We start from the raw sequence: 27,762 nt of genomic DNA, 5'->3' as shown, positions 1-27,762 counted from the left end.
ACAGGTTTTTCAATTTCACATATAAATACTTCATTTTACACCACTGTTACACTTCATACAGTCACAGTAATGTTAGAACTTTACTGTAGGACGGGGTGGTATTTTTGTCATGATAATACACCTGTATGTTTGCATTGGTTGTTTGTTTGTTGTCGAGAGTTTATTAACTCTCGAAGGGAGGTATATGTCGTGTATTTTGCATTACAGCTCTTAAAGATTCCAGAGGCCCACAAGGTGTCCATGGTATAGAATACCATTGCTTAGAGCTGGACCAGATGGTTTACATTAGGTAGCATGAGATCATAGTAGGGGGGGCTAGAAGCCCGCTTGAAACCATCGCCAGCCCATAGATTCGAACATGACGCCTCCTCTTTCCTCTGTCTATATAACCCGTGACAAGATGATAAACCATTGAACTTTCTCATCCGGACCCTGAAAGTTTCCAGTCATTCTAGATGTCTGTCTTCGGCACGTACCTTATAGAATAAACTTTGTGTTCTTATCAAGTACCGTGTCGCTCGAAACTTCTTCTCCATCATCTCAAGGGACATGAAATAACCCACATATTTGGCATCACGATTATACAATAAAACCCAGACCAGATGTTTTGTGATCCGTCCGTTATGAAAAGGTCTTTAAAAGCAAAAGTAAGACATACGGTGGTGTCCTTGGTCCCAGGTCCTGTACACCTGCAGCGAGGATCAGTGCCTCAATAATCAATAAACCAATAACTATCAAACACAAGACACATCAACTGAAGCAAAACATTTTTGTTTCAAAGCTTGACATCCTGAGGATCTGCTGCAATAATCAGACATCCCATAATCCTCCACTGAACATGAATCCGGCTGCACCAGAGTCACCGGAGAGCGTGGTGATGACCCCCAGGGACCCGACCGTAACACGTTGACCATCGGCTCCTCGCCCCGTTCCCTGGAGCCGGCTGCTCTCTTTAGCATAGTTATATCTCCTAAATCACCTCGTTAACTTTGGGCTTGATCATATTTCACCTGTGCACACCTGTGTGCGGCCGGCACGCTGCGACTCAACGCCGCTAAAAACAATAAACCGCGACGCGTCTCAAAGGGGTCGACACGTCGCGATGGATGTTTACGCGTTACGAGCACGGACGTCATCGTGACGCGTAGGAACACGACTTCTCCCAGCTATCGGACAATGTCACGCCCCCACCCATGAGGGGGGGGGGGGTCCTTTTTGATGGAGAGAACGAGGCTTTGGCAAGACGCCAATGTAGGAGTTTCAGAATTATGAAAAAATGCTTATTTGGCTTCTAATTCTTCAGTGAAAATAAATAAATAAAAATCGCTATTATTTCTGACCAGAAGACTATCGGGTGCATGTTTTTAGAGACGCCCTGAGCATGCTGCTCATTTAACAGTCGCTGTGTCCCTGGCGTGGCCTCAGGAGAAGGCGTGGCCTCGCAGGAGTTGCATTCAAAACTCCTCTTGAGGTGTTCGAATAAAGCTCAAATTACTTGACCTCATATTTTTTTGTTTACAGATTTGTTTCTGTTGTTGTGGTTGTATAAATGTAATGTATCAAAAATAATCCGTCATGCTAGCGAAGCTTCCAGCCAGTCAGCGCAGCCCTCCTCCAGCAAGGCGGATCCACGAGAACAAAAACTAAAACTAACCAAGATACAAATTGACGTGCCACACCGGGATGCATGCGGCCCGCAGCCCGGCCACCCCGTCACTACGGCGTCGTGTTTAGAGAACATGGAGCAGATCATAACCTCCTCCTCCTCTTTGTTCTTCATCTTCTTTTTCTTCTTCTTCTAACAGATTAGAGCTCATTGCTCCGTATCAAAAAGGTGAACCCGGCAGAATGCAAACATGGTAACTGTGGGCGTGTCCTCGTGGAGCGAGTGTGCGCCCCTGCCACCGGCTGTGTGTCGGTCACAGGGTAAAGACAACGCGCGGCGAGGAGTCGAAGCAGGAGGAGCTCACAGGGCAGTGAACAACAACACTGGAGACCACAACAACAACAAAGGGAGAAACAAAAGTCATTTGAAAAGTAACACCCTGCTAAGGATCTCTGGTATCAGGAGCTTCACTGGTTGTGGGGTAGCTGCTCCTCCTTGAAGGCTCTAGAGATACAGAGTAAGGCAAATAGGTTTCAGGTCAGTCCTTCAGAGCCGTATTCACGTCAAACGGTCCGAGGCCGTTGCATCCTCTCGTTCCAAAAAAACATTGTTTGTAATTGCCAAGGAGCTTTTAGTGCCAACATCGAGCGCACCGTTCCCCAAGCTGTGTACGTCTGCGGCTCCGCGGCGGCGGGTTCGGGGGTGTGATTTAGAGAAAGGCTTGTTACGGCGGTCGAGCTGCGGACTGAGACGGGACCGACGGCGTCAGAGCAGGCAGCACAAGGCCAGAGGGACGAGCGCCGCCAGCAGGAAGTAGGCCACTCTGTAGAGGTGGAGCGGAGAGAAGGTCACCATGGCGACGGACATGGGCAGGGGGAGGCAGGACGCCAGAGGCAGGAGTTTACTGAACAGAGAATCGAGAAGAAGAAAAAAGGTCAGAAATTCCCCTCGACGCCGACAACAAAGTGTGTGTGTGTGGGGGCCGGGGGGGGGCTCTCACCTGGTGCCGAGTTTCAAAGTGTTGCAGTTAATCAGCAGGATGAACACGATGACGAGCGGCACGCTGCAGGGCCAGCAGGGGTCAGGATCCAGCTGGGCAGAATACCTGCAGGGAGGATCACAACCAGCACCGTGAACCCATCGTCATACCAGTGTTTCCATTATACTCACACCACGGGGTGGCGGCCCGCCCCTTTGACATCACCCCCCACCCCCTCTAAATGTTCTCTATAGAGCCAGATTAAAACAGAAGTAATTTAAGGTTCTCCACCTTGTTCTTTAATGCTCTTTAATTGATCGTATCGACACAACGGCGTGTCATTTCTGTCTCTAGGTGGTGGCGTTAACAGTTAAAGCCGAACGATTCATGTATTTGCAGGTCAAGACAAACATCCCAACAGGCTGCAAGGAGGCCTGCGGCTCTCAGAATAATGGGCCAGACGTCGTCTGCCTTCGTATATCGAGAGGCTCTGGAAATGTTCTTTCAAAAGCCTCGAAAAAAATCCACTGCAGTGACGAAACGTGCAAACTTTGTGGTCGTCATTAAAATGAATTGACAAAATATGGAAACCGTACTTGGAGATGGAGGATGCCGACTTGATTTGATGATGTAAACTTAAAGATGTGATTATGTCGGACTGGTGATGTGCGAATGTGTTATTTGCTGTGGTTTTATCTGTTTTCTTTTGTTATTTACCCTTTTATTTCTCCTTTCCCTTTGTATTGTATACTTAAAGTCCTGTTGTTAATTTGTAATATCAAAATAACTATATTAAAATAACTAACTAATTGACCCCATGTTTCCTCTAAGTGTGTCGGTCGGTCCCCCCTCAAGCTGTAAGTCTCGGGTAAAGCCTGCATACTGTACCTGAGGTTGCATAGCCAGTGGAGCAGCGAGGGCGTGACGAGCATGACGGGGAGCGCGAGGAGCGCCGAGAGGCAGAGGTGGAGCTGCAGGTCGTCCCTCACCTCCTGCAGAGCACACTCAGACAGCAGGGGGGCGCCGGTGCATTCGGTGGGCTGGCTCGGGGACTCCTCAGCGACCGCGCTGCCGTTCTCGGCGTCGGTGTGCTTCCGGGGGGCCTGGAAAGATGCCGAAAAACACCCCTGACTTAATGTAGTCGTTAAAAATAATAAGAGAAACGTGACTCGGCAGCGTTCCACAGTTGGCTGCCGATCACGTGACGGCCCGCCTTAATTTGCCGAGAATCAAATTGCAACAGATTCTGAAGCCCGGCTCTGCATTCAAATCACAAGCGGGCTGCAAAAGAACGGACCCCCTGCTGGTGAGATCGGAGCACTACAGTTCGACCTGGAGCTCTTACCAGATTCAACATGTGACTCAGGGATCTATCCGTCATCTGCAGCCTCAGTAACTGAAAATGCAAACAGAAGGCAGATGTGTGAGAGAAGGGGGGGGGGGGGGGTGAGCAGAGTTGATGTTGGACGTGACTCGGTTTAGGAGCAGGTTTTCCTCGGACTCACCCGGTAAAGGTGGAGCAGAAAGGCAGCGAAGATGGCCAGCGCCCCGCAGGACACCGCCCCCGTGACAGTCAGGCACAGCGTGATGAGGAGCTGGGTCCGGAGCTGCAGGGTGCCGCAGTCTCTGGAGACGGATGGTCTGCGCGGAAAAAGGAGGTTTACGCTTACATCGTGTTGTATGAGACACTCAAACCACACACCTCCGTGTTTAAATGTCCAACCACACCTGTGGAACGGAGCCAATAGCAGAGAGATGAGTCGCATGAGGAGCCGGAACAGTGCGCTGCCCCAGTAGGCCACGGCTGCCCCCAAGATGTAAAGGAGAGGGGACAGGAGGAGGGGCCACTCTTCCACCGACGCTGGACCCTCCAGAGACCCGTTATCAGGGTGGGCTGGGGGGAGGGCGTCCATAGGGGGCAGGTAAAGAAATGACCAGACCTCTTGAAACCAACTGCAGCTGCGGGGGAGGAAGACATAGTACGATTTAGTTGAGCATCTTAAAAAGAGGTTTCTTAATAAAGATACGACCGTGTGTCGTTTTTGTGAAACGTACCCGAGTAAAATGTGCAGAGTATACACGGGCAGATTGACTTTATGAGGCTGCAGGCCTTTAGCCACCACCTCGCTCATTTGTGCGGCTCGCCCGGACTTCAGGATGGATGACAGCTGCCCCCCGCAGGCCTGGAGCAGCGTTACAGCCGTGTACACCGGCACCATGGGACCACAGAACCGTAGGATCTGTCAGACAAGGAAGAGCAGATGGTCAGAACCATACCGGATGGTTTTCATTGAAACAAGACAACCAGAAGAGGAAAAAAAAAAAAGGCAAACATTGTGTACCTGTCCCAGCACCCTGGGTAATGACGTCCTGACGGACACCTGAGGGTATCAGCAAAAGGTAAATCATGTCATTAGATTAACGTCACACTTCAAACTCCTTTGTGATGACAAACACCATGGCTGTGTCTACTACCGCGCACTTGAGCACTTGAGCACTGACTTTCAGTGTTCGAAGTGCGCCACTGAAAAAACCAGCAGAATTCAGTGCACTGAAAGTACCCGGATGGTGCACTGCAAACGGGCAAAACATGTAGTGTAAAACGATGGACACTACTCGCCCTAAGCGGCCGCCATCTTGGTGACGTAGCGGAAGAGGAGGAGCCCTTTCGCCAGCTTTTCATTTTATTTCTAAAACAATGGCGGACAGCACAAGCGGTAGACCACGAAGCCACAGACCGTAAATGTAAGTATCAGCGGTAGTTACACATTGTACTGGTCTTAAAGACATGAGTATTTGGTGGAGTTAACGATGTATATGATATATACCGACAGTTAGCATACCTAGGTAGCATTAGATGCCATTGGATCTGCATGGCAGTTATGATACGCTAGCTGGCTAATCCACCATCCGGTCCTCTTGCCAGTCCGACGAAGGTGCACTTTTATCGGACACTTTTCGCTTGACGAGCGGGGGCACTTGGCGGGCTCCAGCGCTTGCTCCAGCGGCATGTCCGACGACAGATGGCTATGTCAGTCATCGGACAGTGTTAAACAACGTTAACCAATCGAAATAGCAATTTTAATTATGGATTAACAATGGATATGCTCAGTTTAATAACGGGTTAACATGACACCGCGAGCGTTTGCCCACACGCCGCCCGATAATTAATACCGTTACGATAGCTATCTAAGCTTGTCCTTCTAGAAATAATTGTAGCTTTCAATCATCGTTGTGTTTTTTTTAATGTCGTGTATGTATTAATTTAAATGTAATCGTGGTCTGGGACAGAGCACTGAATGGCTATCCTATTTCTGTTTCCTGCCCAGAGACGTTTCCTGGAGGTGCTGGTGCTGGTCCTCTGCTGCCCTCCCGACATCTGGCTCCAATGACCTCTGGCACCTCACATCCACCTCCAGGGCCTTTAAGAAGATGGACCGCCATCGCGTCTTCAGTATCCCGAAGGACCTCTGCACAACACAGCTGGCCTTTGACAGGCAGCAGTTGTAGCTTGGAGGTGGACAGGCTGCCTGAAGGGGGTCATGAGGCAGATGGGTTGGGACAGGCAGGGGGAGCCACCATCCCCAAGGATACAGTATCCTGGTGGAGGGTATGACTGCTCATAGAAGATGGGGCTGTTATTCAGGACCCTGGCATCATGCTCTGAGTCTGGGTAGCCCACACACACTTCTATGAATTTGCACTTATTATCACAGATGGCCTGCAGCTGGATGGAATGAAAAAGCTTCCTGTTAAAATAGCAGGCAGCATCCTCCGCTGGGGGCTTCACTCTGACGTGGCAGCCATCAATAGCCCCCACCACTCTGCTGAAGGCTGCCCACCCAGCTAGACGGGTGAAGCGGGCAGGGGAAGGGAAGATTATATTAATATGCAAGTCATTTTATCAATAAAATGTTGCCATTGAGGTTTTGTAGTCTTTTATTGCGTTTTCTGATTTATATTAGAATTGATGCATGTTTGTAACAATAATTAATATGCCTGTGTTCAATTGCTCATTGATTCCTGTATCAGGGTGAACTTCACTACGACAGAGATGTGTATAAAAGTACAGTCAGTCAAAGTAGGCCTATTACTGTGTGAATTCAAGCAGATGATGCCTATCATTTCAGTGGATAATTCTTAAAACTAATTGGAATCTAGGGACAAACATGTACAGATTTGTCATGTTTATTTTCCATATGGTGTGTATGTGGATTTCAAAGAAGAAGGCTACTTCTGACAAAGATAATTGAGAATTTAGCATACCTAGCGAGGAGAATTTAATTGCAACTACTACATGAAGCTATGCTGTGAAGGTAAGGCAAAATCACACAATTAAATTTACATATACCATCTCGACTTCAGCCAGAAGGCGGAGGCTCCTGCCGCGATTGTGGAGGTATCGCAGTTTCCACATGGGGTGGAGAAAGGTAAACAAGGGACAACAAGAGGGCAAGAAGTGCATTCATTTTGTCACTTTAAGGGTTAGGGTATCGCAAGCAGATTTGCATACGTCACTCCCGGCTTAATTTCGCGGGTGCCGTGAACAGATTTGCGTCCGTCACTTCCGCCAAGTGGTGAACGTAAGTGTTCCATTTGAGACAGCACTTCATCAGCGACGCAGTGCACTGCAATGCAGTGCACTGAATTGTAGTGCACTGCATTGCAGTGTACTTCGTAAAGTGTGCGGTAGTAGACACAGCCCACGTCAGTCACGGTGAGTCGGCAACAGGCCGCGTCTCCTACTGGCGCCTGAGGACAGGTACCTTGTACTGGCAGTTGGGGGCAGTGTGGAGCTGAAGGAGCACAGCTGAGGTGTTGTCTGGACGACTTGTGTGGAGCATCCCTGAGATCTCCGTCACTGACGGCACACTGGCAGACAGATCACACGACGTCACGACAGAAACCGTGAAAACTGAATTAAAGGAACAAGAAATAAGTGAACCTAACTGACCTGGCTGTGGTCAAAGAGTCCTCTCGAAACCACGGCACATGTACCCTGTACACGCCGGGCAGCCGATCTGCAGACAGACATGCAATGGTCATGGTTACGGCTCAACATGTGCACACGTGTGTCTTCTGTGGAAACTGAGAGGCAAGGGATTAGAATTAAAAAAAAATTTTTTACACCCACTATATATAAAGAATTAATGTTGTTTTACAGATTAGTTTTATTTTACATAACTTTCTAACACACACACATATATATAAATATACACACACAGATATATATATATATTAGGGCTGTCAATCGATTAAAAAAAATTAACTAATTAATCGCACATTTTGAAATTCATTAATCGCGATTACAAGTTTTTTTTTCTTCTAAAGACTAAATCTTCTAAATGAACGAGAAATCCCTTCAGACAGCGTGTATTTCAGACACTTGTTTAATTGTATTCTTTTTTAAAGACAGAACTTCACACAGAGCTGTGTTTTCAAAGAGGCTCCTACCTATAAAGTGCCAGTGAGGTATTTAATATTGTGGATGATAAATTGTTTCTTCAGTGAAACATCCAGATTAGTAAACAAAGGTGTATTTGAGACCCCATTGGTCCTGTCATCTTTAACATTGAACAGCAGCAGAACCAGTGGCCTTGGTAAACTGACAAATATGTCATATTAACCCTCTGGAGTCTGGGCTCATTTTCTCGATTTTACAAAACATGTAAATTCACCCTTTAAAGGCTTTTGCATGTGACACATCCCAGTGTTTCCCCCACCATTCTATCAGGGTGAGGCCCCGCCCCCCTGTAATGTTCTCTATCGCACCAGATTACAGCTGAAGTAATGTACGGTTATTTTCTTCAAGACGTCTTTGTTCTTTTATTAAACTAAACGTCTGTTGTTGGTCATCTCTACACCAGCATGTCATTCTGTCTCGACGTGTCGTGTTAACACGTCTCGGCTCTCCGTCTCGCGCGCCGCAGAGCTCCATGCCGGCGTGTCTGCGTGCGCATCGGGCGGAGCAAAGAAAAAAAGTCACCTGCACCTTCCGCCCCGCGTCAGCGACACGTCGCCCGATGTTTCTCTGTGAATATCGAGGAGCAGACGGGAGGAAGGAGGCGGACTGCCACGGCTTGACACTCAGGAGTGAAAAAACTTCAACGCATACCGGAAGTAAACAAAGTTGCGTTAAAATATTTTAGTGCGTTAATCGCGGCCAAATTAATTGCATAGATTAACACGTTAACGCTGACAGCCCTAATATATATATATACACACACACGTATATATATATAAATATACACACATACATATATATATTATATACATACACACACGTATATATATATATATATACACACATCCATATAAATATACACACATACATCCATATACAGGACTGTCTAAGTTCTTTATTTTCTGTAATGCAATTAAAAAAACAAAAATGTCATGCATTCTGGATTCATTACAAATCAACTGAAATATTGCAAGCCTTTTATTCTTTTAATATTGCTGATTATGGCTTACAGCTTAAGAAAACTAAAATATCCTATCTCTAAATATTAGAATATCATGAAAAAGTATACTAGTAGGGTATTAAACAAATCACTTGAATTGTCTAATTAACTCGAAACACCTGCAAGGGTTTCCTGAGCCTTGACAAACACTCAGCTGTTATAAATCTTTTTTTACTTGGTCTGAGGAAATATTAAAATTTTATGAGATAGGATTTTAGAGTTTTCTTAAGCTGTAAACCATAATCAGCAATATTAAAAGAATAAAAGGCTTGCAATATTTCAGTTGATTTGTAATGAATCCAGAATGCATGACATTTGTTTTTTTAATTGCATTACAGAAAATAAAGAACTTTATCACAATATTCTAATTTTCTGAGACAGTCCTGTATATATACACACACATACACAGTGTATATTATTGGATCCCATGACAAACTCACCTTTATTTACTTTGCACTGGCTTGCGACACTAATTCTGAAAGCCTGATAAACCTAAAAGACACAGAGGCGTTGAGCGGTGAGTGACGCAGCAGGAGCAGAGTCACCGAGTCCAGCAACACGAAGACGTGAAAGCTACCTGGTGGAAGTGCTGCAGCTGGATGATGTGCAGAAGTCCAGAGGAGTTGACCGAAACATCGCCGGCAGTCAAACCTGGAAAACCAACGGTCACTGAGAAAAGGAACGAGTCTCTTCTCCTCCAGGTCTAAGGGAATCCACACAGACGGTAACACTACTCACCAAAGGACAGGACATGCGGCACCGGGACGGACTGAGTCTGGGATTCTTGTCTCTGCCACTCGCATTCCACCGTGAACTGTGGACAGTAACATGAGTGATCATTCAAGTTAAGGGTTCTATAGTCTACCGGCCACTGTGTTGGGTCGTCCAGACTTTTATTCTCCACAAGGAACTTTTTAACCCTCCTGTTACCTTTGGGGTCAATTTGACCCCATTCAATGTTTGACGTCTCTAAAAGAATGATTAACATAATTTGTTTTGCTTCATATTTCATGACTTTTCCTAATTTATTGGGGACAACTGGGAAAACATAAAATTCACATTATGATATGTTTTAAATGTTCTGAACACAACTTGTCCGCATCGGTGTTCTTTGAGGTCAATTTGACCCCAGGCTGTTTTTCACTGTGTAAAACATATAAGAAATATCAACTTTTTTATTCATTTAAAGGGCTATTTAGGTACTCAACAAACAAACAAAAAGTACTTGACACTTAAACTTGGGAAACAATATTAATTCTAATAATTTTCTGGGGTTTTTAATTGCTGTGGTCAAAAAGGGTAAAAGATGTTAGTACATTTGAAGGTAACAGGAGGGTTAAAGTTACCTGATTTTCCCTCATGCGCCCCCATCTGGTCAACACAGGTAGTCACTCTACTTCAAGACCAAACATGTGGACAACTAATGGCATTACAGTCACGTTCAGCTGAGCTTTACACATCACATAGATGTTAGCGTGCCACCTGCTGAACGTGACAATCTCAAAGACCTCCGCTGTCTTGTCGTTGGCGCCACCTCTGGTGGTGAGCTGTAATTGCGCCTGTGTTTTAGGATCTTAACCTTCATCGTCATCTTTTTTTAGGGTGGGAGGTTTGTTCGGCTATAGTTATCTTTAACATGCAGGACGAGCAGAGAACAAAACTAAAAACAGGTCGCCGCTTTGTAGGGATTGATAGGTTGTAATAGTTTATTTGGATTATGCACATGTACAGAGGAAGTCTTCTGCTTTAAATTAATACATATAGATAGATATTATCAGGGGAAATATTCGGGAGAATATTGATATTGTTATGAATGTGTTATGAAGCATAGGGGTACTGTTTACTCTATGCAGATGTAAATGGCAAGAATGAATGTATGTTGCATGAGAGTGAATGTTAGTTAGTATTTCAGATTGTCGAAGCCGGTTGAAACCCGTGAAGTGACTTTAATGTGGACAATAACAGACGGGACTTTTATTGTGAAAATACTTGTTTAGTGACTTGACCGGAAGTGACATTTGACCCCTCCATTTTGATAGTGGGACCTTGAGCCAACAGGAAGGTGTTAGAGGATGAACTAGCTTTGAGAGCAGGTGATTGGCTGATTCTGGGACTAATACTCTGTCCTGGGGAAAAATCGTCCTCTTTCATCTTGACCCGGTTCCTTCAAGCTGGTTCCCATTGAGCCCGGCTCACCACGAAACCCACGATCCTGAGCCTTAATTGCTTGTTTACACTTCATGCCATTAAATATTGTTAAACTTAATTCACGCGCATCCGGAGCCTGATGTCCATCATCTGCCAAGTGGCCAGTTTCAGTTCCTCTTATAGTAAGAAAGTAAGTAAGCGAGCGACGGAGCCACGAGCGCCTCATCTTCACAGAGAAGAGACGTTACCTGATTGCCGTTGAGGTTGGAGGCCGAAACAACCAGATGAGTGACTGCAGACAAGTCACTGAGACTCAGGATCAGGATCTGAGGAGGAAGCACAGGCGTTAGAGCAACCAGCAGCGGCTCAGACGGGGCTGGAGGCGCTGCCTCTGGGGAGCAGGATCACCTTGTAGGGCGGCAGCAGCTCCGTTCCCATGGACAGGTCCACCGCACGCACACTGGAGACACCAAGGAGCCCCGGTGAAGAGCAAAGGAAATACATGTGTAATGTAATAGAACAACAAAAGACAGGCAGCAAAATCGGAGATGTGGAAGAGATGCACTCTGGTCTTATTCTTACCACGAAGAACCGTCCTTGTGCATGCAGCCGTACACCCAGCTCGTCATCTCCTGTTGAGCGTCAACCAATCAGAGTCCCATTAGAACTCTGGTCAAAGTACTGATCACTTTGGTTCATACTTTATTATTTCACTGTATGTATGCATGTATATGTGTGTAATTTATATATATATATATTTTTTTTTTCTTTGTTGTTTTTTTCATTATTTTATATTAATTTTCTGATTTATTTAACTTTAATTTAGGATAGTAATTTATAAGCATTTTTTGCTTCTACCTATACCTTTTCAGTCTTTCTCTCTTGTATATTATAAAGAATACTATTGTATTGTATTCGATTTGATTGACTGAATAAAATACACAAACAAACAAACTTCCTGTCCAGTACATTCATCTCTACAAGTCCCTGAACAACTAAAGCCCAGAGGCAAAGGAGGAAACAACTAGTCAGGTGGTCCACTTTTTAATTCTGACCTAAATAGTGGACTTTCTGGGTTTATGACTTGAGAGCAGGTTGGAAATGCACTCTGCCAGAGTAATCCTTCAGTTTTACTCTGGCATCGGAAGTTGGAAAGATTACTTGGACAAAGAAAAACATTCATCTCCCGTTCTTAATTAAATGGACAGTTCACCACCAACAATCAAAAACAGGAACTATTTTCTAGTTGAAGGCTTTGAGCAGCACAAGCAGAGAGTCAGCTAGCCCCATTATCGCCCCTATTACATAACACCAAAACAATGGAGATGGATGAATTGCGGAAACATATGTATGTTAGTTTTTTGCATGAACTGTCCCTTTAAGAAGAACAAACAAACATTGGAAATGGATCCCCAGAGAGAGCTTCCATCTCCCTCTCTGGGTTTCTGTAAAGGAATCAAAGATGTGGGCGGCGACTCGTCCTCGAACGCCTCCAGCAGGTCAAACCTGCACAGCGGAGCTGAGCGCTCACCAGGTTGTTGCTCCGGCAGTAGAAGTGGCTGTAGGCCGTCCTGCGACTGGACAGGGCGAACTGGAAGTATTTGACCTGTCCTTCCTGTCGACGGAGAGCAACACTGGAGACGATGTACATGTCCACCCGCCTGCATCAGGGCTCTGTCCTCTTAAATATATGAAATGACCCATTGAATATAACGAGGCAGAGCCGGGTACCTTCGGTGTGCTGTAAGCCAGACGCAGGGTGTTAACCTTACTCCATGCGGCAGGAGCATCTGGACATGTGGGGAAGAACAAACAAACAGGACAGGTATGAGTGATCCATTAATACACATGTTGACCAATGGATTTCCAGGACTTTACCAAATCTTTATGACCAAACATTTTGTGAAATCTCCGTGTATACATAAGCATAAACCTTAAATGGGAAAATAGTTTGATTAAAAGAATAAATATGTATATAAATGTTTATTCTTTTAATCAAACTGTGTAAATGAACACACGAATATAACACACTTCCAGGACTTTTCCAGATTTTCCATGACCGTACGAACCCTGTTAATAGTGCCACTCAATCAAAACGGCATTCACTCGCTTTAGAAGAATTTAAAACTCCAAATATAATACAATGAGTACAAATGTGTCTTTTCAAGCACCGATGACAGCTACTGGCAGGATGTCCCCGTTTATTCCTCCGTGGCCACGTGTTTCTGACCTAAGATGGAGATGGAGGAGTCTTGGGTTTCTCCCGGCATCCAGACCGGGTGTCTGATGAAGTGGTGCTTTAGGACAGCCAATTTCTTCTCTGGGTTCACTGTGAACTGAGAACAACACGCTGGTTAGCTCGGAAACAGACGGCAATGCAAACCCAGCCAGAGACGTGACGCTCGACTGGAGTCCCACTCGTCTCTCGCCCGCGACGAGTCACGCCGTCGTGTCCTCGGGCGGATTCATTTGAAAACGTGCGTGAACCTTTGTCGTTCTGACCTGTCTGGTTTCAGGATCGAGGAGGTCGAAGAACGCCCTGACGGTAGCGAGGACGAGCTCTTTGCACCTGGAACACAAAGACGTACACACCACATATTAATACATATATATATGGAATCATCCTCGTTCTATTTGAATGTAGCTCTGATGAAAGGTCTAAACACGACGGCGTGTCTTTTACCAGACGATGGACAGATGGTCAGTGGACACCCAGGTCCTGGGAACGGCAGTTGCCTTGAAAAAAGAAAAAAAAGAAATGAAACAAAGACAGGCGCAGTGTCAAACAGAGTCCTTTGGCTTGTAGTAGAATTATAACTCAAATATTATTATTATTTATTCAATTTAAATCGTGCTTTTTAAAGGTACCCCAAAACACTTTACATGTTACATTCATCCACCGTAGAACAGCTACGGGGAGCAACTCGGGGTTCAAGGACACATCAACGAGGGCGGGGATTGAACCGCCAACCCCCTGATTGGAGGACAGACCTGCTGACCACAGCCGCCCCAAAATAATATATTTTTTGTTGGTAAAGCTCCTCGTTGAAAACTTCCCAGGGTTCTTGGACAGTTTCCTACGAGTTGCCCCTAAACAGAATTCCCCAGCGCTACTCACCACGAGGGACAACTTATTGGGGTCTCTTGGGGTGCAAGGCAGGGACGTCAGGCCGGAGCGCACCTGGTAGTCACGGTAACCGCCCCCGACGGACAGAACCGTGACATTCCTGAGCTTTTCCGCCTGGTTCACCCACTTGTGCCTCACTGCCGAGTAGAAATCTACACAGAGCAACGACCGCGTGTCATCTTCCTCAATCAGAACAACAACAATAACAACAACAACAACAGAGGGATCATGGGAGCTGTTGCACTTCGCTTCCATCAGCTTATTTAGCCAAATATACGTATGATTTCTCCTCTCCTGCGTCTGAGGAACAGCCTTTTCCCCCCAGAGCGGTTTCCTCCATCACCCCCACACCCAGCACACCCCACCCAGCACCCAGCTCACACCAGCTCGTGTTGCAGGGGGACCAAAATCCAAATTTACACGACACATGTTCACTTCCAAGCTATTGATGCCGGTGTTTTATGTTTCATTTATTCTTATTTGATTTGAAATTACTTGTTTTAAATTAGAAATGTCCTTTATTCATGTCTTTGCCCGTCGCTGCTGTACTGACACTTTATTTGCTTTTTACAATGACAATAAACTTCCTTATCCTTATCCTCAGAAGGCATTACAGATGGCTGGGAGCTGCCAGCCGAGCTACCGCTCACAGCTGCTCTGCTCGTTTCTCCCATAACTTATACATACGGTCGAAATACATCGTTAAAAGGATCTAAAAAAAGGCGGATGGTAAAGACGTGGCTTGAAAATGAATACATAAGTACATTTACGGTACAGCTAGTACACAGCTAAACGGAGGTCGAGTGGATTTTAGACGTTTTAAGTGACCCGTTCTAACTTAAGTGGTGTGCGTGTGTAGCTCACATTACAGCCGCGTGCTCGTGAAAGAGCTTCTCTCCACATTTGCAAACACAAAAAAGTCATCGTCACATTTAGGAACTAGAACGGGCACTCGGTAGAGTGCATACCTTCGCATTTCACAAGATTGGGCATTGAATTATGAACATTTTGGCATTAGTTGCATGCAAATTGGATACAAATTGACCGTGCTATGGCAACAAGAAGATTTTGACCTTTTCATGACCTTGACCTTTGACCCGATTGATCCCAAAATCTAATCAAATGGTCCCTGGATAATAACCAATCATCCCACCAAATTCCATGCGATTCGGTTTAATCCGATCAAAACATAACCTTCCGCATTTTCAATGCGAAGGTAATAAGACGGTCGATATTTGAGCTGTCCAATAACACGTCATGACGTGACACTTTTTTTCTGTTTTGTAAAAAGTGAAAATGTCCCGCGTGTGCAGGTCATCAGCCGAGCTGAACCACACAGGAGCCGACGGCGCCGATCGGTTACTTCCTGTCTGGTGGAAGGCGTTTCGACGAGCAGTCCGATCGGCGGTTGTCGTGCTCGATTTGGCACGACATCACACCTCACGTGCACAAGGAGTCAAGTTGCCGTTTCCTCACCCAGCAGGTACGGGTCCAGGGCCAGCACCGGGGCCAGGTGGGGCGAGGCCTGGGTGATGATGAGGTTGACCAGGTTGGTGTTGAACCGGGGCAGCGTGAAGAGCGCCCGGGCCACCACTCCGCCCATGGAGTGACCAACAAGCACCACACTCTGAGGCGGGCTCTTCAGGTGCTGCGGGGCAGGCACAATTTAAAAAACCGATTATTTGGATACCTAACCTACTTATTTTAACTTTAGGGTTATCTATAATTACCAGAAAGAAACATTCTGGGTTCATACACATGTCGACCGATGGGTTTCCAGGACTTTAAGCAAATTTCCATGACCAAACATGTTATGAAATCTCGGTGTATCCACGATAGTGGATTATCCATGAGCTACTGAGCGTTCCAGTTACGGTGCGTTCACTTGCAGCACGAAAAAAAAAAGAAATTTGCACCGCGAGTATGAAAGAGCGTATGCCGGCTTATATTTTAAGCGTCTTTCATTCAAAAACATATAAATTATATCAAACTCAGTGTAAATGAACATGAATACAAAAACATTTCCAAGACTTTTACAAAACTTTCGTGATTAAATTTTTTTTGGGGGGGGGGGGACTTTTCCAGGCCTGGAAATAACCATTTTAAAATGCCAGGACTTCTTCAGGTTTCCCACGACCGTACGACCCGCATAATCATCTACAGGTCAGCTGCATTACTAATGCAAGACGCACACGCCAGAGGGATTAATTATATACAAAAAGTGTAAAGTTAGCGGGTGATGAAATGCGATATGCATCCCCCACCCTCTGATATCCCTCCGCCGCCACATAGAGTGAGTGACCCCGCCTGGCGAGCAGCGGGCGCCGGAGGCCTGACCTTGTAGAGCATCAGGATGGCCCTGATGCTCTCGTGCAGGAAGTGCGTCTGGCGCAGCAGGCTGCCGCCGTACAGCGCCACCAGCTCCTCGTTGAAGTCCACGGTGAACACGTTGAAGTGGAGGCCGCCCTCCATATTCTCCGCCTTCCTCAAGGCCACCGAGCCCAGGGAGCGAGCTAGGTGGAGAAGAGAAGAAGAGATTTTATTTTGTTTTAACAACATAAGATGTATTTTGCATACAGCCACTTTCTTTGTCAATGTTTCAGTTGGGCGTCTTGGTACACGTGATATTCGGTTATACAACACACAAGGAACAACACACATCAAATGGTGCTCACTCCAGGAAAGAAAAGAAAAAGAAGAGGGATAATAATGAATAGATTGCATATAAAAATAATGAAATACAAAAGAAGGAGACATTTTGATGGTGCGTTGAGGCCGGGTGTGTTTCGTGGCGTCTCACGGGGACACGTGTGGCTCAGTGGTGAGCGGTCGTCCTTCGATCAGAAGTTCGATCCCCGGCTCCGCTAGTCCACGTCAACGTGTCCTTGGGCAAGGCACTTAACCCCAAAATGTAATGTGTGTGAATGTCAGTGACTGGCGATGCGCAGGTTGAACTGTAGCTCCTCCCGTCGGTATCTTAATGGTTGTTAATGGCTGAATGATGTCATGTGGTGTTAAAGTGCTTTGAGTGGTAAGAAGACGAGGAAAGCGCTCGACAAGTACAGGTCCACTCCAGAGGTGAGGGTCAACGTCCACCAACAACACGCATGTGTGACCGCTCTTCTGCCAACGGATGGGCGGCACCAACTGTTGAGGCGTAGCTCGAATAGGAATGTATTTTTTTTTTAACATGTGACCTAAAAAGAAAACTCTCGCCTTCATTCTAAAATATTCTTTTCTTAACCCTCCTGTTATGTTGCGGGTCAAATTGACCCGTTTCAAAGTTTGAAAATCCAGGAAAAATACTTCTAAGTACTTTTTCTGTATAAAACTTCTTCTGCTGACCTTATTTAGTGTAATCAACGTAAAAAAAAATAAAATAAAAATATCATGTATTTGCAAGCCCCCCCTGCAGGTTTATATAACAGAGATGATGTTCCCGGGTCAATTTGACCCGGCTGTGAAAGTGAAGGCTAAAAGTCACCAAAAGAGTCACGTTTAGACTATTTCTTTCTTTGTAAATGTAGGGCAGTCTTTCTTACTCCCTCCCACCAAGTTTCAACACACACACTCACACCAACACACACACACACACACGCGCGCAGAGACATCAACACACACACACACACAAACACACATATCAGCACACAAACACCCCATTCACAACCACATACAGGACTCTCAGAAAATTAGAATATTGTGATAAAGTTCTTTATTTTCTGTAATTCAATTTAAAAAACAAAAATGTCATGCATTCTGGATTCATTACAAATCAACTGAAATATAGCAAGCCTTTTATTCTTTTAATATTGCTGATTATGGCTTACAGCTTAAGAAAACTCAAATATCCTATCTCTAAATATTAGAATATCATGAAAAAGTATACTAGTAGGGTATTAAACAAATCACTTGAATCGTCTAATTAACTCGAAACACCTGGAAACACATTTTCAAATGTTTGATTTTGTTTTGCTGTTATAAATCTTTTTTTTTACTTGGTCTGAGGAAATATTCAAATTTTATGATAGGATTTTAGAGTTTTCTTAAGCTGTAAACCATAATCAGCAATATTAAAAGAATAAAAGGCTTGCAATATTTCAGTTGATTTGTAATGAATCCAGAATGCATGACATTTTTGTTTTTTAAATTGCATTACAGAAAATAAAGAACTTTATCACAATATTCTAATTTTCTGAGACAGTCCTGTATATAAAGTTGTACACATTTCAAACTTCAAACAAAAGAATCAGGTGGTTGTTATGGTAACCATCTCTATCCTGCTGTGTGCCCATCACCCTACATGAGAAGCACACTTTACAGACTAAACAATGTTTATCATCTTCTAACTTTCCCCCTAAATACACCTTTATTGGACATGGGACACTCATGTGAGGGTTTATTTCATGTCTCAACTAATACATCCGTAGTATAGTACTTCTAATATACTGTCCGTCTGACTGGGAGAGACACACACCCTGTCTCATCCCAATCACAGACCCACACACACACACACTCTTTCTAACGACCGCACCTGTGCGAGAAATACAGATACTATTTTGACGGGAACCTTTATTTTTCCACTCACACATATCAGGGGAGGGGCCAAACATACTAAATGGTTGCTGAGAAGTCCTACAACATTACACTCTGCAGATACATACGAATGCACCAAGAGGATGACTGTGTGCTGGCCTTTGGTCATCTTTTATCATATAATTTATGCATCGTAACACTAAAAATAAATATAACTAACGTTTACTTTCAATACAAATCCTTTATGACTCATTTGGCTTGATTTTTAGTGGGCGGGTCATTATGACCCTGAACAGCACAGGTGTCTCATCTCTATTTATCTACATCACCCCATGAAGAAAAAAAACTTACAAAATGCAAATAAAATTTAGGAGAAAATACATGTTATGGTAGACTAATGCAATTTAGATTTAGATTTTTTCAATGTACCTAAAAAATAGTTTGAACATGTATTTTTCATTAAAACGAGTGAGTGCTCCTGATTGAACTCTGGTCTATGGAGGGGTAAATAACTCAATTCCACTAAAAACTGATTTAATTGTTAGTAATGTTGTTGGTGATGAGGTACAAACTATAGTTTTTAGAATTTTTTGGTTTCTGACCACTTTTGGATGATTCAACATTAACCGGGTCAAATTGACCCGGGAACATCACGGCTGTATGTAATAAACGAACATAACAGGAGGGTTAAAGCTCATTTAATTGCCATTTCTCCTGCATCAAAAGCCTCGACACTGGTGCCCCATGGAGCTGGTTGAACTGGTGAAGTTAAGGAAGCCTGTCGAACACCAGCCGACGTGAGGAGTCTCAACGCGAGTGAAGACCACCCTGAGGAGCAGAGAGCACCCCCACCAGACACCACCACGCGCTCGTCTTCACATGGAGAAAGGCGCGGGTGTTCTCCTCCTACACACAACTGGTAGCAGGAACGGGGGGGGGGTGGTGTGGAAGAGGGAGGGGGGGGGGGCATCATCTTAAGAAAGGATTTGTATCACTGAGAGCTTTACTGGAGTTATATAAAGCTGATACCACCAAACTGAGATCTAACTGAATATATTATACAGAATACGGTGGCACTGAGAACATGGGCGTTTGTCGGATTCTAAGAAGAGGGAGGGGCTAAGCCCCGAGGGGAGCGCTTTGATAATATTTTGGGGCCCCTGATATCCATTGTTAGAGGCAGAATTTCAGGGTCATAGTGATATTTTATGCTCATTTGAAGACTATCACTGAGATAGAGATGAACTAGTTCAGTGGAGAGAAAAATACAATATTCATATATATTAATGCAAAGAATAGAGAGATGTCGATACGTATTTCTTGTATTTCGAATTCCCTCGTTCACACTCGCTCTATGGAGAGAGTTTCTAAGTTTCCCTACATTTGCTTCAAGTAAAGATAAATGTAAGCAGGAAACAATCGTTAATAATTACCAATAGCCACATTCTCTAACTACCTGGACTTAATAATTCCTTTAAACTAACCTCCTGTCTGAAGCTCCCCTAAAATAGGCCCAACGACGCCCCCGACTCAGACCCACACACTCAAAAAACTGATTCTTGGCCCTCATAAACATTAAACAATATTTTTAAGTAAAACGTAACTGAAATATATAAAATCTAAAGTGTATTCATTAAAACCACTTAAACACAATGTAAATATGCTTCGTATAACCTGAACATAAACAAATCAAGTAAACGTTACTTGATTGGATCACAGAAGGAGCATCTGTGAGTGCAGGAAACACTTCACCACGTGACCTCTTGAGTGGACTTGTCATTCTGACCGACAGAGCGACCGAGCGTGACAAAGTTATTAGGTAAGTCCAATCCTTTTCCATCTTAAGTGTAATGTTATTTTATAAGTATTATTTTTACGAAGGTTGGTGAATTTAGGTTAGCAAAAAGGCTTGCTATGTAATTTAGCACGAGCTAGCAGCTTCAACATTAGCATAGTTTCACTGATTGGGAAATAGGTCTGACTTCGGTGGCGAACCTTCTGCTTTTTAACAGTTAAGATAGCTTCCAAAGCGGTGGAGAATATTCTGCTTGCCAAGCTGCTGCAGCTCGGGCTGCGTGTGTCGACAGTTAGCTTAACTTCCACTATCTGGCTAGTCCCACGTGTTCACTAGCACTTGCTATCTGGCTTTGCGCTAGCTAGCAACGCAGTTTTACATGCTGACTCGCTTGACCGCGTGAAAGGTAACGACACTGGTTGTAGTACACGTCGAGACCCGCGTCCGTATAGGCCTCGGCTTCCTGAAGCCCAGAGGCGGAGCGCCGTGCTGCTGCTCATGGTCAGGCTACAGCCGGTTAGGCTGCGTCATTTGCGAACACAGGCTACCGAAAGCTATGTCTTAACTGCTGGCACCGGCTGCTCGCGCTCGGCACGAGCTAAAGCGCTAAAATGCGTCACTTGCTTCCTCTTTACACTGCGGGCAACTAGCTGAACTACGTTCAAACTGCGGTGGCTTAAATATATAAATACAATGTTAACTTAAGATCAGAATCCTGTTCATTGACAATTAATGTTAGGGTGTTCACATGCAAGGAATATGATTTTATAACAAAAGACAAATACATATATAGAATAATATGCAATACGATATAAAAAAAGGAAGAACAATGCAGTTGAGAGCTCTCTCACTCTCTCTCACACACACACACACACACACCTCTGCAGTTGGCTTATTCTCATCCTGGTTGAAAACTTACCTTGGAATATTTTCCATTACTTTCAGGTACACCATTCAAGCCAAATCCACAAAGCATCTTTCATCCTGTGGCAACCTCTCATTTTAGGTGAGTAATGTAACATATGATGATATTGATAAGTTACATCTTAATAAGCCATAGTTTTCTGCATAAATGTTGGCTTTATCTTGACAGTGTTTTCTTTTTTTGCTCTTTTAGGTGGAGGATGTCAAATACACAGCCAACATAACTAAGGTCGTCAGCAACAGAGGAGGAGCTGCTGGAAGGAAGATCCGACTCCTCATGGCTCCAACAGCTAAGGCAAGTGCATTGACTGGTTACGTTGTTAAGCAAAGTGGCTCAGTGGTTAGCACTGTCGCCTCACAGCAAGAAGGCCCTGGGTTCGAATCCCAGTCGTTCCAGGTCCTTTCTGTGTGGAGTTTGCATGTTCTCCTCGTGCCTGCGTGGGTTTCCTCCGGGTACTCCGGTTTCCCCCACCATCATAAAGACATGCACCGCAGCCTCACCCCGGTTCGTATGGATGTGAATGAGTGTTGGTGGTGGTCGGAGGGGCCGTAGGCGCTGATAGGCTGCCACGCTTCCATCAGTCTGCCCCAGGGCAGCTGTGGCTACTGATGTAGCTTACCACCACCGGGATGACTGTGTGTGTGTATGACTACTGGACTCTGTAAAGCGACTTCGGGTGCCTTGAGAAGCGCTATATAAAATAAATGATTATAATAATTATAAAATCCATTTTAACACTGGTTTTAACAGAGTTCCCGCATCCTTGAAAACATAGAATTGTGTTTATGCAGACTGTACAATTGCTCTGGAGTGGGGTTTAAGAAACCTTGACCTAAGAGTGGAAATATTCTAGATTGTAAATTCCTAGTTGGAAACATGTTTTGCCCCGGGATAAGTGTAAAGTCTCAAGGACTTTTGACTTATAATAGGTCATACACATCAGACAAGTGGGCAATATGTCTTCTCTTTGTCAAGGCTTGGGTCTTGAGGAGTAGTAGCATTTATTTACTGGCAAATAAACTACACACTACACTGTTATGTTCACTGCTATAACTTTACTGCTGACTTCTCTGTTTTAACATTTAATAGCTAAACTGGATATATATTGCAGATGTCCGTAAGTTAATTATTTTCTGGTCAAAAAGAACATTTCAGATATCCACACATTCTTCCGAGGAAGAATTACCTCGCTTTTGCCATTCATGTGTTATGGGCTTTTTATTTTTAGATATCCATAATTGCATTTTTTTTTAATAGTCTTACGAGGGGGAAAACTCACATTTCACTCGTATCGACGGGAAAACGGTATTCGAAGCAACATCGACCTTGGCTCAGGAGTACATTGCGCACAGTCCAGTCTGACACTAGTGGCTTTGTTAGTCTGGTTATAAACAAACAGAATATTATTTTAATCATTTTGTCATAGCTTATTACTAATGAAATACAAGTTGGATTTAGCGCTGTGACGCTGACAAAGGCAAGTGTAGGATACTTTTTAATTTGCCAGAACATGTCATAAGGACAAATGCCTTCTTTCAAGTGTCATAGTAATCCCTTGGGTGAGAATAAAAGGGTTATGAGCAATGTCCTGAAAAATATCTTAAAGTGGATACTCAAAATTGTATTGTGCCTTCTTTTGCAGAGTGAGGACATTGACCTCAAGAGGGAGTGTGTCCTCTGTGTGTCTCCCTCAATGAGGACAGCAACACTCATCAAGGAGTACTTGGTAAGTTTTACAGTGAGCTTTCAGTGTTAAACTTGCAATGTTTTCTTTCAAAATGGTCACTTTGTTTTTCACCATCAGAACGTCAACAGTGAGGAAGCTGAGCGAGAGATCGCGCAGACCACCGTGGGCCTTTACAGGATTATCAAAGAAGGTGCTGATAAAGAGGACGAGCCAAAGGACTTTGGAGTGGTGATCGAAGGTGTGGAGCTGCTATGCAATCTGAGAGGCGTTGCCTTTGGATGTGCCATGCTCTTTGGCCTAATTTACACTCAACCTGAGCTATCCCCGAGAACTCAAATTCACTTTTGAGTTCATCCAGAAAGTGTTGATGAACTTGGATGGAAAGAAGTTGTCCCCAAAGGTCCAAACACTTAAAATCAAGATGCTTCAATGAGCTCACATGGTCAGCACTGGAGAGTTGAGCTAGCCACATTTTGGCGTGTTGGACATTGATATATTGACCTGGTAAGACTGTAAAGAAGCTAGTGATTTACTAGTTTGTGGTACTGTTGTCAGGTTCACTGGAAAAGCTGTTATGTGTTCTAATTGTTGCATTACCCAGGTTTATCAATACTGGTATCCATTTTATTAATGATTAATCCATTTTGTATTTTATTATTCATCATAATCACAACTCTAATTTGTAAGTTGTTGATGTCATAATGCATGGCTAGACTGGATATTTTGTATACCTGTTTAACACTTCATGACTAAAATGTTGTGTTCTAATTGTTCCATTACCCAGGTTTACCAATACTGGTATCAGTTTTATTAATAATTAATCCATTTTGTATTACTATTCATCATAATGATCATAATCACAACTCTAATTTTTAAGTTGTTGGTGTCATATTGTGACTGTTTGTATACCTGTTTAACACTTTTTTTTGGTATTCGTCAATAAAGCCTTCTGAATTGTCCTTGTATGCATTAGTGATTTGTTTCAAATATATAATACTTGATTAAACAAATTAGGTTTATGTAAAATGTCCCCTTAACTTTATATGTAATAATACATAAGGTTTATGTATGAATTTGCATCAATTTAATTTAATCAAATCTCATAAGGATTATTCAATTTATTCAGACTGACTCAATGGGATAGAAAAGCATAATGTTTAATTAGATGCTTTACATTGAACTTATGTAATGAAATTACATGGAAAATTTACATGTAATTGAAATACTTAAAGTCAAGGTTTTTTGGATAATTATTTTTTTGAGTGCACACACGTTCATAAGAGCGCATAATAGATCACAAGTATACACTTGTGTCACTTTCTGAAGCAGCTGAGCATGCAGGTTTTTAGCAAACGTCACATAAAAAGGCGCCAACTGTGTTTCTACAGGGACTATTTTCAGCAGACGATGAACACAAGTTGAGTGCTTCAGTGGGTATCTACGGCAGCAGAAATAAACAACAGTGCGTGTGTGTGTGTGGTAATGCAGGTGTGTGTGTCACCTGGAGCGACAGTGGGGCTCACTGGTGAGCTTTTAATAGTTTTTGGTCAACTACGGAGATCAACGGCACAGAGAGGAAGACACATCAGGCTTTGGCTACATGCACAGTGATGATGTCACACAGTGCGGCTCGCTGATGTGAGACACACTGTGTGATAGATTGTAAATAAGAAGCGGATGCTTTGTGGACGAAGCTTTTGAAGCCCCAAAGTCTGTGTTTTGGCCGCCACCATCTTGAATTTTTGCAACCAGTGAACAGAACTGATGGGGGACGTGGAGCAGTGACGTAGTGATGCTGTGCACAGCACTGGGAGCTGTAGTGACCCGTCAATCACAGTGGGCCGCACCCGAGAGCATCCTCTGCTTCATGGTCTGTGTGACTCTAAATGACCATAAAGTATAAATGATGACATCATGCTGTATAGAAGAAGACTTGAAACTAGAGACTGAGACATAATGTTTACAATGTTTACTGAGGGAATACATCAAGAGAGAAGTAGAGTCATTTAAATAGACTTCTATACAACCAGACTTGGTTTAGCAACCGAAGGTATCGCCCCTACTGGTCAGTAGAGAGAATGCAAGTTTTAAGATGCTTCCTCGTTGGCTTCACCTTGAGAACCAGAAGTTGCCGCCTGGGTTTCAATAAATTGATAGTAATATTGTCACCATCGTTTTCGACCCGCTGGTAGATCAGCCGGGAAAAATCAACTAAAAGCAGGAAGTGACGCTCTCGTCCTCAAACAGCCGCAGCCCACCTGCTCATTGAATACAAACGGCTGTACAAGGACAAAACGCACAACTCCCACTGGCCTTGCCCCTGCTTTGTTGCGTAACCCTCCAAAAATAGCGCGCACGTACCTTGTTTGTGGCTGCCTGCGTTTCCAGGCAGGAAGAGCACAGGGGCGCCGGTGAGTTTGAGCGCTTGGGTCTCCTGGGCGTACAGGCCCTCCCCGTACAGGTAGAGGCCGTACGCCGGGTACAGCCGGGCCACCCGGCGAGGCAGAGCCACACGCTGGGAACACAGACAGCGGGGGGGGGGGGGGGGGGGGTCATTAAGCTTCATGTCACACTTGTAAAGGCATGCCGTCTCACCCTGAAGCTCACAGCAGCAGTTTGTTCATCTCAACCCTCCAGCTGGGAGACAACACCGCCCCCCATCCCACCGGCACTCTTCTAAATACCTGCATGCAATTGTGGCTTCATGCGAGATGCAATCAGAAGTCGCATTGTTCGGTGCAGCGACTCTACCTGTGCAAGACTACACCTGGGGCTGGGCTCACGGCTGAAATGATTAGTCAATTAATCGATCGGGAGAAAATAAACGTGCAGCACTTTGGATTATTTACAAATCATTTAAATATTATTTTTAAAGCTACATTGCCAACTTAATTCTCAATTTGAGTGCTTGCTGCTTTGATCCACTATTTATGACTGCAACATTTGTATATTATGGTTCTGGACATCAACTCGGGGGAAGGGGAAGTATAATACTAACAGCAGCCCAGACAGTCGAGCTGTATCACTGTATCACAACCACCAAAGAACGCTTTCTTTGGTGGTTGTGATACTTCAAATCGTAATTTGTCAGCAACATCAAGTCTTTGGCTTTCACCTCAGACTTCAGGAATATTTGCTGACTATTAATTTCTGTTTTCATCTTCCTGGGGGTCTTCATCACAGGTACATCGAGGTCGCCCTGATTCAAGAGACCATGTCATCCACCACATACACAACGATAAAGACATATGGCGGTCTATTTTATTCTTCCTAACAAAACAACAACAACCATGGACTCCGTGTTAAGGCCCATACCCACACTGTGCATTGGCCCCAGCTGTGCTGCACTTCTGCAGGGCGACCCACCACGCATTCATAATGTAGGCTCACGTTAACTTCAGTATGTGTGTGTGGTGTGTGTGTGTTTCCTGCATAACCTGCTCGTCTGCGAAGCGGGTTCAAGGATCAACAGTTGATGTTAGCAGATCATTTTGATAATCTTATTCCAGTACTTAACAAATGCAGGCGCGCGCACGCGCACAAACACAGGTGTGTGAAGAAGCATTGAGGAAATAGATGAGCCCGGCCGGGAGGCAACACCACCCGAGGGAACCAGCCCTGTAGGCGGCTAACGTTAGCAGCACCCATGCAACTAGTGAATGGTGCGTTCAGGTGGACGCGCGGCTGTTGCACTCGGTTGAAGTGACGTTAGCAAGATGCACGCGCTTCTCTCTTAGCGTAACCGATGTGCTCGAGAGCGCGCTACGCGTAAGGCAACGTACCTAGCTTAGCTGACCGTGCGGTGGCCGCGTTGCGAGGCGGCAGGTGAGGCGCTCCGCCCCGGCTACTCACCCGGTACTCCGGGTCCTCAAACATGTAGGTCATGCTGCATCGGTTCTCCTCGAAGCCCGTCAGCAACTCCCGCAGGCCGACCGCCAGAAGCCCCACAGCGAACCCGTAAAAGGCCACGGTGACGAGTTTCATGGTTGAATTCGGACTCTTGTTTTTTTTTTAGTTTTTACATTCCAGGTGTTCGAGCTTCATGTTGTCGCTGTCGTTCCGCAAACATCCTGTCATCCTCACCTCACCGGCTGAACCGGACAACAGGAACCACACAGGGCACACGCGGCTGTGATTGGCACGGGTTTCGGCCAATTCGAGCTTCATGTTGTCGCTGTCGTTCCGCGAACATCCTGTCATCCTCACCTCACCGGCTGAACCGGACAACAGGAACCACACAGGGCACACGCGGCTGTGATTGGCACGGGTTTCGGCCAATAGGAGGAAAGCACTCGAGAGAATAGACCAATGGGAGAGCAGCTAGCGAGTGACATAATCAGAAGCTCGATTTGTTGTCTTCTATGGTTCTTTCATGCTATCGTTTCCATTTTATTTCCAATAAAAATAAAGTTTTTTCTAAGATTATATTTAATTTTCAGATGGCATTCACGTAATCTTCATCAACGTTTCTATGTGTTTGCACACATTTCCTACTTTC

The 27,762-nt window shown here is 44.6% G+C and overlaps 1 protein-coding gene and 3 long non-coding RNA genes across 4 annotated transcripts; 3 read left to right on the top strand and 1 right to left on the bottom strand.

Moving 5' to 3' along the window:
* On the bottom strand, window positions 1-27,532 carry pgap1 (post-GPI attachment to proteins inositol deacylase 1). Its single transcript, XM_056423573.1, has 26 exons — window positions 27,117-27,532; window positions 25,626-25,779; window positions 16,662-16,837; window positions 15,801-15,972; window positions 14,316-14,476; window positions 13,881-13,933; window positions 13,700-13,766; window positions 13,428-13,533; window positions 12,929-12,987; window positions 12,729-12,812; window positions 11,780-11,829; window positions 11,606-11,657; window positions 11,446-11,523; window positions 9,788-9,863; window positions 9,627-9,700; window positions 9,490-9,541; window positions 7,540-7,606; window positions 7,352-7,457; window positions 4,928-4,966; window positions 4,641-4,825; window positions 4,314-4,544; window positions 4,091-4,226; window positions 3,931-3,981; window positions 3,474-3,688; window positions 2,607-2,711; window positions 1-2,510 (listed from the first exon to the last, which is right to left on the bottom strand). Exons 1-26 carry the CDS (start codon window positions 27,246-27,248, stop codon window positions 2,372-2,374), a joined length of 2,820 nt encoding a protein of 939 aa, XP_056279548.1. The 5' UTR covers window positions 27,249-27,532; the 3' UTR covers window positions 1-2,371.
* LOC130199796 (uncharacterized) lies at window positions 4,975-6,510 on the top strand. Its single transcript, XR_008832886.1, has 2 exons — window positions 4,975-5,330; window positions 5,915-6,510. It is a non-coding gene; the product is annotated as an uncharacterized LOC130199796 (long non-coding RNA).
* Window positions 19,900-21,870, top strand: LOC130199801 (uncharacterized). Its single transcript, XR_008832887.1, has 3 exons — window positions 19,900-20,676; window positions 21,598-21,658; window positions 21,770-21,870. It is a non-coding gene; the product is annotated as an uncharacterized LOC130199801 (long non-coding RNA).
* On the top strand, window positions 22,763-24,223 carry LOC130199805 (uncharacterized). The gene is made up of 2 exons (XR_008832888.1): window positions 22,763-23,303; window positions 23,382-24,223. It is a non-coding gene; the product is annotated as an uncharacterized LOC130199805 (long non-coding RNA).
* Window positions 27,533-27,762: the final 230 nt, after the last annotated feature.

The sequence above is a fragment of the Pseudoliparis swirei genome, chromosome 2, assembly GCF_029220125.1.
Source record: "Pseudoliparis swirei isolate HS2019 ecotype Mariana Trench chromosome 2, NWPU_hadal_v1, whole genome shotgun sequence".
Taxonomy (NCBI): domain Eukaryota; kingdom Metazoa; phylum Chordata; class Actinopteri; order Perciformes; family Liparidae; genus Pseudoliparis; species Pseudoliparis swirei.
Note: the sequence above shows the minus strand (reverse complement) of the source record. Positions and strands in the feature narration are given on the sequence as shown.

What these genes read in the sequence shown, in the direction of transcription:
- pgap1 (XM_056423573.1), bottom strand. Translation starts at nt 27,248, where the DNA reads ATGAAACTCGTCACCGTGGCCTTTTACGGGTTCGCTGTGGGGCTTCTG. An exon ending in GACCATCTGTCCATCGTCTG is followed by an intron (nt 13,767 to 13,880) that starts GTAAAAGACACG and finishes TTTGTGTTCCAG; the next exon opens with GTGCAAAGAGCTCGTCCTCG. An exon ending in ACTCTGCACATTTTACTCGG is followed by an intron (nt 4,545 to 4,640) that starts GTACGTTTCACA and finishes CCTCCCCCGCAG; the next exon opens with CTGCAGTTGGTTTCAAGAGG.